This window comes from Doryrhamphus excisus, chromosome 4 (genome assembly GCF_030265055.1).
Source record: "Doryrhamphus excisus isolate RoL2022-K1 chromosome 4, RoL_Dexc_1.0, whole genome shotgun sequence".
Lineage (NCBI taxonomy): Eukaryota > Metazoa > Chordata > Actinopteri > Syngnathiformes > Syngnathidae > Doryrhamphus > Doryrhamphus excisus.
In genome coordinates, this window is record NC_080469.1 from 21089854 (window position 1) to 21099998 (window position 10145).

Below are 10145 nucleotides of genomic sequence, written 5' to 3' on the forward strand. Positions count from 1 at the left end.
TTGAGTTTTTTCTTGCACATTTACAACAGAAAAAAGTCGTAAATTTATGAAAAAAGTCAGAATATTACGATTTGAGCTTTTTCTCATAATATGTCAAACTCGCAGATTTTATGAAAATAAAGTAATACATTTATGACTTTATTCTGGTAATATTATGAGGGTTTTTTTGTACATTTACTATGAAAGGTTCTGTAAATTTATGACTTTATTCTCGGGAGGGGCTTCAGTTGATTTCCTGAGAATGTTCCAGGCTGTTGAAAGACAAGATGGCTGGTCTTGACTCGTACTTGTACTGCTCTTCTCTCCAGAGGACTGCGTCCTCAGCGTCAACTCCGTGAAGAGAAACGCTGACGATCTGGAGGCCAATATCGCCGCTAGACTGACCGTCGCCATCTTTGTCCTGCTGATCCTGTCCGTGGGGGGCGGGGTCTTCATCTTCCTCCACCTTCGCTCCAAGTCGTATCCCGTCGCCGCCTCCGCCATGCCCAACTTAAATGGAGGCTACCTGAAGCTGGACAACAACGAAGATGCGGCACGGCAGCAGGTAAGCCCCGCCTCTTTTGGCGAATACAGCGACCGCATCATCGATTGTGAGGACGGAGATGATGACGACGACGACGATGAGGAGGATATTGTTTACATGGGGCAAGATGGCACCGTCTACAGGAAGTTCAAGTATGGACTTTTGGATGATGAGGATGACGACATTGAGCTGGAGTATGACGATGAGAGCTACTCCTACACCTGACCACGGACACGTGGACTTGAACTCCACTCTATGGGATCCGACACGTTATGATATTAACCCACTCGTCACATTACTATTGCTCACTCAACACCATCCTTACTGTGGGAGAGGAGGGCAGTGATACCGTATCAAGGGAAGATATCAACATGTATTAGACTTTTTTAACTTTAACTTTTATCTGTCCATTATGGTAACATCACTGTATCGCAATGCTGTCAATACTGTGGACCGATATCACATTCATGTCAATCTGAAGCTGCTGAGATACAATAACCGTATTATGATACTGTTGATATTGTGGGCAGACATCACAGTAATATCAAACTGAAGCTGCTGATACAATAACCGTATCATGATACTGATGATTATTGTGGGCAGTTATCACTGTGATATCAATCTGAAGCTGCTGATACAATAACCGTATCATGATACTGTCAATATTGTGGGGGCGATATCACGGTGATATCAATCTGAAGCTCTTGATACAATAACCGTATCATGATACTATCAAATATTGTGGACAATCTGAAGCTGCTGATACAACAACAGTATTATGATACTGTCGATATTGTGGCCCGATATCACAGTGAGACCAATCTGAAGCTACCGATACAATAACCGTAACATGATACTGTCGATATTGTGGCCAGCTATCACAGTGATATCAATCTGAAGCTACCGATACAATAAACATATCATGATACTGTTATTGAGGGCAGATATCACGGTGATATCAATCTGAAGCTGCTCATACAATAACCATATTATGATACTGTCAATATTGTGGGCAGATATCACAATGATATCTGAAGCTGCTGAGATGCAATACCCGTATCATGATACTGTCAATATTGTGGACAGATATTACTGTGATATCAATCTGAAGCTGCTGAGATACAATAACCATATCATGATACTGTCAATATTGTGGCCAGATATCACAGTGATATCAATCTGAAGCTGCTGATACGATAACTGTATCATGATACTGTTGATATTGTGGCCAGATATCACTGTCATATCAATCTGAAGCTACCGATACAATAAACATATCATGATACTGTTATTTAGGGCAGATATCACGGTGATATCAATCTGAAGCTGCTCATACAATAACCGTATTATGATACTGTCAATATTGTGGGCAGATATCACAATGATATCTGAAAGTGCTGAGATGCAATACCCGTATCATGATACTGTCAATATTGTGGCCAGATATTACTGTGATGTCAATCTGAAGCTGCTGAGATACAATAACCATATCATGATACTGACAATATTGTGGCCAGATATCACAGTGATATCAATCTGAAGCTGCTGATACGATAACCGTATCATGATACTGTTGATATTGTGGCCAGATATCACTGTCATATCAATCTGAAGCTGTTGATACAATAACTGTATCATGATACTGTTGATATTGTGGGCAGATATCATGGTGATATCAATCTGAATCTGCTGATACAATAACCATATCATGGTACTGTTGATTATTGTGGCCAGATATCACAGTGATATCAATCTGAAGCTGCTGAGATGCAATACCGTATCATGATACTGTCAATATTGTGGCCAGATATTACAGTGATATCAATGTGAAGCTGCTGATACAATAACCATATCATGATACTGTTGATATTGTGGCCAGATATCACAGTGACATCAATCTGCAGCTGCTGAGCAATAACCGTATCATGATACTATATCACAAGCACTTTTCTGGCAAAGTGTCCATTATAGTATAATGTGATACTATCATGATACGGTCACAGATATCACAGGGATGTCAGTCTGAAGCTACTTGGACACAATAACTAATGTCTTAATATTTCATCTTGTAAAAAAACATTTTTTTCCATTATTTTTGAATTTTCATGTTTAATCCTATTTTAGAATGTGGCCCCGGGGCCACACCTTGGACACTCCTGGTGTACTTTGTGCTGTTTTTGCTGATATTATGGATACATCACAGTCATATTGGACACACAACACTTTTCAAAATGCTTTTTCTTGTGGGACGAGGCCTTGGGGGGGTCCACGTGACGTTGACAACGCCACCTGTTGTCCCCAGAGATTAGGACGCTTCTCACGGACACAAAGTAGACCAAATATTGGTGCTTTGATGATAAAAGATGGTGTGACTGGACCCTTGACTGTACTTCCCATCAAATGCATTCGGAAAGACTCTTTTACTTTGTGTTCTTCCCACCAAAGACGTGGCCCCGTGGTCTACTTCTTAAATATATATTTACTACGTATAGAATGTAAATACACACAGATTTATTACATCAGTCCAGTGACTAGTGGCAAGGCGACGCTCCAAAAGCTTTGTGACCAATTGACAGGAAAGATCATTTATACACACGGATACTTTCATCAAGGAAAATACAGTAAAGTCCCAAGTATCTCCTGCTTGGGCTTTCTTCTAGGACCAGGTCATCATGTCATCACGTATCATGATACTGATGCTGAGGGCAGATATCACAGTGGTATCAATCTGAAGCTCCTGATACAATAACCTTATTATGATACTGTTGATATTGTGGGCAGATATCACAGTGATATCAAACTGAAGCTGTCGATACAATAACCGTATCATGACACTGTCAATATTGTGGGGGCTATATCACAGTGATATCAATCTGAAGCTGTCGATACAATAACCGTATCATGACACTCAATATTGTGGGGGCTATATCACAGTGATATCAATCTGAAGCTGTTGATACAATAACCGTATCATGATTCAGTCAACATTGTGGGCAGATATCATGGTGATCTCAATCTGAAGCTGCTGATACAATAACCTTATCATGATACTGTCAATATTGTGGGCGGACATCACCGAAATATTAATCTGAAGCTGCTGATACAATAACCGTATCATGATACTGTTGACATGGTGGGCAGATATCACAGTGATATCAATCACAAGCCGCTGATACAATAACCGTATCATGATACTGTCAATATTGTGGGCGGATATCACTGAGATATTAATCTGAAGCTGCTGATACAATAACCGTATCATGATACTGTTGATATTGTAGGCAGATATCACAGTGGTATCAATCTGAAGCTGCTGATACAATAACCGTATCATAATACTGTTGATATTGTGGGGGCTATATCACGGTGATAGCAATCTGAAGCTGTTGATATAATAACTGTATCATGATATTGTTGATATTGTGGCCAGATATCACTGATATCAAACTGAAGCTGTTGATACAATAACCGTATCATGATACTGTTGATATTGTGGCCGGCTATCATAGTTATATCAATCTGAAGCTCCTGATACAATAACCATATCATGATACTGTCAATATTGTGGGGGCTATATCACGGTGATATCAATCTGAAGTTGTTGATACTATAACCGTATCATGATACTGTCAATATTGTGGGCGGATATCACTGAGATATTAATCTGAAGCTGCTGATACAATAACCGTATCATGATACTGTTGATATTGTGGGCAGATATCACAGTGGTATCAATCTGAAGCTGCTGATACAATAACCGTATCATAATACTGTTGATATTGTGGGGGCTATATCACGGTGATAGCAATCTGAAGCTGTTGATATAATAACTGTATCATGATATTGTTGATATTGTGGCCAGATATCACTGTGATATCAAACTGAAGCTGTTTATACAATAACCGTATCATGATACTGTTGATATTGTGGCCGGCTATCATAGTTATATCAATCTGAAGCTCCTGATACAATAACCATATCATGATACTGTCAATATTGTGGGGGCTATATCACGGTGATATCAATCTGAAGTTGTTGATACAATAACCGTGTCATGATACTGTTGACATGGTGGGAAGATATCAGTGATATCAAACTGAAGCTGCTGATACAATAACCGTATCATGATACTGTCAATATTGCGGGGGTGATATTTTGTGTTCTTCCCACCAAAGACGTCGCCCCGTGGTCTACTTCTTAAATATATATTTACTACGTATAGAATGTAAATACACACAGCTTTATTACATCAGTCCAGTGACTAGTGGCAAGGCGACGCTCCAAAAGCTTTGTGACCAATTGACAGGAAAGATCATTTATACACACGGATACTTTCATCAAGGAAAATACAGTAAAGTCCCAAGTATCTCCTGCTTGGGCTTTCTTCTAGGACCAGGTCATCACGCATCATGATACTGTTGATATTGTGGCCAGATATCACTGTGATATCAATCTGAAGCTGTTGATACAATAACCGTATCATGATTCTGTCAATATTGTGGGCAGATATCATGGTGATATCAATCTGAATCTGCTGATACAATAACCGTATCATATTACTGTTGATATTGTGGGCAGATATCACAGTAATATCAAACGTTGATACAATAACCGTATCATGATACTGTTGATATGGTGGGCAGATACCACTGAGATATTAATCTGAAGCTGCTGATACAATAACCGTATCATGATACTGTCAATATTGTGGGGGGATATATCCCGGTGATATTAATCTGAAGCTGTTCATACAATAACCGTATCATGATACTGTTTATATTGTGGCCAGAAACCACTGTGATATTAATCTGAAGCTGTTGATACAATAACCGTATCATGATTCTGTCAATATTGTGGGCAGATATCATGTGATATCAATCTGATTCAGCTGATACAATAACCGTATCATGATACTGTCAATCTTGTGGGCGGATATCACTGTGACATCAATCTGAAGCTGCTGAGATACAATAACCGTATCATGATTCTGTCAATATTGTGGGGGCTATATCAGTCCCAAGTATCTCCTGCTTGGGGTTTCATCAATGATTTATAAATCATGTTTTAAGGGGCTCGCTCTGTTAAGTGGACTTTATTCTTTGAGGTTTCGCAAGCTGGCACAAACAAATGCATGAACAGGAGGGTGAGAGGGGTCGGACTTGTGTAATAGTCCCACAAGTCTCCTTGGTTGCATAGCGTCCTTGTGTGCCGTGGTCCTACACAATAATGCCCTGACTTCACCCCCACACTGGGGGGTGTTTGAAGTGTTGACAAGATTTACGTTGAATTGTCACAGCTCGCAGCTAATATATAAAACAGAACCAAAGTAACGACTCTCAGTGTCCGTTCATGATAGTCTGTGAGGACGAGGAGGGGGGGGTGGAGCGTCGTCCGCCGGTGAAGAAGTTGTCCTCCCTCAGCTTGACGTGATCGGGCAGCTCCAGCTGGACCTTGGCCTCCTCGATGTCGCCGTTGATGGCTGCGATGAGCGCTTCTGCCAGGACAGAGATACATGTGAGTTGTGGCGCCAGGGGTCAAAGGTCACTACTTTTCCCTCACAGCTGTAGGTAACTGCATTTTTTTGGCTTTACCGCTAATTAAGTCAATTGTAAAACTGAGAATAAAACCAAAATGTTATTGTTATGGAACCTTGCTCACTAATATATATTTTTTTGCATGTTTGTCACACTTAAATATTTCATTTCAAACAAATGTAAATATTAGTCAATGATAACTTGCAATGAGTCTCTTGAAGCTTTGTGGAAGAGTTTTGCGGAATTGGGAGGGCAAATTTTTGAATTTGTGGGTGTTGGTGTGGGCAAAGTACGGCCCGAGGGCCACATGCGGCCCACCAATTTGAATCCGGCCCGCCAGTTATTTTCCAAGTATTTCAACTTTTAACATCCAAACTGGCAACATGACTTGCAAGTTGGATGTCTTATTTAGCAAAAAAAACAAAACGTAAAATTAAATTTGATGTGGTCTGATGATTAAAGTGCTGCTGAAAAAAGGGACATGAGAACATACAGCTGATAGTATAAACTGATACTGATAAAATTAGACAAATAATTCAAGGAAAATTATAAGCATAAAATAGTGTGTGTGTGTGTGTGTTAAATATATGTTCTGGTCCCCCGGACAATTTTGTGAACTGAATGCGGCCCACGAGTCAAAATATTTGCCCACCGTGAAGAGCCTGTCACCATGTGACATTACTATTCAGTCTTGTGTTTTATTTATTCCAGTGAACCAGTCAGACGGTGGCTGGTAGGGGTGTGTATTGGCAACAATCTGGCGATACGATACGTATCACGATACTGTTAACAAGGCGATTTTTTTTTGTTTTTCTTGTAGTTAAAGATTATTTCCTGGAAAAACTGAATTACACCAGCAATATGCACTTACTAAACACATTTTTAAACACATTTTTATTCCATTAGAACAGGGGTCAGCAACCCGCGGCTCCAGAGCCGCATGTGGCTCTCCAGCCTCTTTGTTGCGGCTCCCTTTGCAATGCTTGAATATTTTTTAGCACCCGTGTGGTGAAAATGCACGTCTTTGTTATGAGTTTACAAAAATCCAACTTTGTGTGAGACCATGAATGCATCCTGACTGAGTTCTGACTGGTGACTGAATGAGCAGACAGGATGCTATCCAGTTCTCTCTGACAGGTTAACATGAAGGGAAATGAGTAATACTTTGAGTTATTTGAGTTATTAATTATTATTAATGAGTTATTTGACGATTCTAAAAAATAAATTAGAGCTCATTTAAAAACAAAAGTTTATCTCCAGTACTAGCAAGAGTACTCCAACTCGTCTTTTTTTTCCCCTCCAATGTTGTTTTAAACATACAACGTTTTGCGGCTCCAGGCTATTTTTCTTTAGTGGGCAAGTGGGTGAAATGGCTCTTTTCATAGTAAAGGTTGCCGACCCCTGCATTAGAACAGTATGTTATGCTGTATCACAAACTTTCCTCTGTAAAACCTTAAAGTGTAGTATTTGGATCAATAAAGCTTTAACATCCAACTTTAAATTTACAAAACAAAAAACCCCATAAAAAACAAATAAATTAAATTATGTGTCAAAATCCTGCTCAAATGTTCACATTATTTTAGCTGTGAAAAAATGCAGAGTATACAGTCCCTGACTTATCCACCATCAGAACAGTATTTTTGTGGAACAAAGTAACTAACATCAGTAAAAAGTCTGTTTAGGATGCTTGAAATAAGCATTATTTAATAAAATAGTGATATCAATTTGAAAAACAAAATACCTGCAATATAACAGTACTACTTTTGTAGTATACAAAAGGACCTTGGCATTGCTTGCTAGCGGCAGGTCCTCATGGTGTCTCGCTAAGTGGACTCGCAGATTTGTCGTTTTTCCCGAATACTTTATTCGGGAACGACACATTTTACAAATCGCCGAAATGATATTTTCTTACACCCTTAGTAGCTGGGCTTACGACTAAATTGTGAGTGTGCGAGTGCGGTTACCTAGCGAGTCGTAGCTTCTCTCCGGTCGGATGTAGCCCACCAAGACCACACTGAGGGTTTCCCCGTAGAAGTCCTCCTTGAACTTGTGGATCACATGAGTCTCCTAGGAGGCACCAAAAGAGAACATGACTAATAAGCGTGCTAATAATAATAAATCGGGCGGCTCCAGGCTAACGGCCGCAGGAAATGTTCTTTCAGCCTTCCTCCGTGCCCTTTAAGTCTCTGAAACGGTCTTTGTTGGGAGGAGTCCATTGCTGGTACCCACCATGGACTTCTTGGTGTTTTTGTAGTACGGGTTCCAGCCGATGCTAATCACCATTTTGTGCACATCGCCGTTTCCCACGCAGGCCCAGCCGTAGTAGATGCCCGTGCTGATGTCCGCCGGCAGTTTGTCCACCACCGCGTCTGGAAAGTTGGCTGAAGGGAGGACGGTGGACCAATAAAATCATTAGGTACGCCTCCATGCACAATGTAATGCCACGGGTTCGAGCCGATGCAAAAATAATTACACAGGTGGTGCATTATCACGCTGAAAGTTTGTGAAATGTGTAGACTATAAATATTAAGACTATATTTTTTTGTGTGTGAACCTATTTTATTTACATTGATACCTCGCCATGTTCAAACACGATGAGTTTATTTAGCATAATAAAAATAAAACGGAGTCCCTTTATCCCCTGCCAGGTGGATATGCTGATGATGCGTTTATTTGTTATTTGGTGTTTGTAGTAAAATAACTACTGCCAAGTCCCGTCAGGTTGGATAACATTAGCCATGTCTTGTGTAAACAGCATTTGCCAAAAATAGCTGCCTTTATGTTAATAATCAACTAGGTAACAATCCCATTATCTCCAATTTAAAAGATAGTTATCAAAACCAAAGAGAGATTCAACCTACATTATCGCCGGAGTTACGTGCCCATCACGTTAATACAAAACACATTATCGACTACCACCAACTTCCTGTTTGAAATGTACATATATGTATTTGCTTTTTTGTTTTATGCATGTCAAACTATAAAAAAACGTATTGTGTTAACATGTTTGTTTTTCTGGAACGTATTAATTAAATTTATATTATTACTCATGTGAAAAGTTGATTTGGTTAACGTCCGTTGTGGTTGGTCCGACCTGCTATCTAATGACGCAAACCAAGGTTCCGCAAGACTGAACAGTAATAATAAAGATGAAAGATTCCCACTATAATTATAATTTTAAATAAAACATATTACTGCGTACCACTAGATGGAGCCCGCGTTGGTACAATCGATTGGGAATTTATGTAACGTAACTTGAAAGGCAAGTTGTCCTGTCAAGCAAACATGGCGGCCTTTTGAAAAATAAACAATACAGTCGACGTACCTGTGGGAATCCCCAGCTCCTTGCTTCCTCTCCCGAAGCCTCGAATGACCTCTCCCCGGCAGAAGTAGGGCAGACTCTTCATTCGTGGAAGTCTGATCATCGCTGATGATGACGTCCAGACTAAACTACAGCTACAAGAGGTCTCTTTACAAAGAACCGTCAACCCCCGGTAGTGTCCGGAAGTGAAGGCCGACGTTAGTTACTTATCGTTGGCTGTGAATGAGATAGCCACACGGCTGGGTCAAGCTAGTAGTCACCTGTAACTGTATGGAAGAGAACGTTCACCTGCTATATGCTAGGTCGGCTACAGTTAGCATGAGCGAACACGGTGCTAGTTCTTGAAATTTGAATTAATTTACATTTGTTTTCTGTCCTCGTCTCGGCTCTTCTAGCCTTCAGTTGTTAATCGAGGTCCAAACGTGACGACACCAAGCAGGCACAGCAGCCAAGTGAGACATGTTAAAAGTCTGCGGACGGCGGTCCATCCAGTTTTACGTCTTGTGACGTCATCACCCCGTGACCGGAAAATCGCCCCATATGGCGCCTTTGAAGTGCTTGTACAACGGTGGCGGGAAAACTTAAAAAAACTAAGTTGAAAGTGAAGGTGAATACAAGTACAACCAACATTTACCGGTATTTACGTAAAATATATATTTTACCACAAGTGTATGGCACTAGACAAATAAAAATGTTCAAATGGTAAATATCATATTTCTAGTACTATTCATACATTGTAGTTTAATCGGAATATTTCATAAACACG

General features: G+C 40.1%; 2 protein-coding genes across 2 annotated transcripts in view; one reads left to right on the forward strand and one right to left on the reverse strand.

Moving 5' to 3' along the window:
• pcsk5b (proprotein convertase subtilisin/kexin type 5b) overlaps positions 1-5944 on the forward strand; it is a 114686-nt gene extending 108742 nt beyond the window's left edge. The window contains exon 37 of the mRNA XM_058069532.1: positions 309-5944. Within this exon, the coding sequence (XP_057925515.1) occupies positions 309-748 (440 nt within the window). The 3' untranslated portion in view covers positions 749-5944. The remainder of the gene's footprint in view (positions 1-308) is intronic.
• On the reverse strand, positions 4743-9889 carry rfk (riboflavin kinase). The gene is made up of 4 exons (XM_058069533.1): positions 9383-9889; positions 8287-8438; positions 8022-8124; positions 4743-6017 (listed from the first exon to the last, which is right to left on the reverse strand). Exons 1-4 carry the CDS (start codon positions 9480-9482, stop codon positions 5860-5862), a joined length of 513 nt encoding a protein of 170 aa, XP_057925516.1. The 5' UTR covers positions 9483-9889; the 3' UTR covers positions 4743-5859.
• Between the last annotated feature and the right edge of the window lie 256 nt (positions 9890-10145).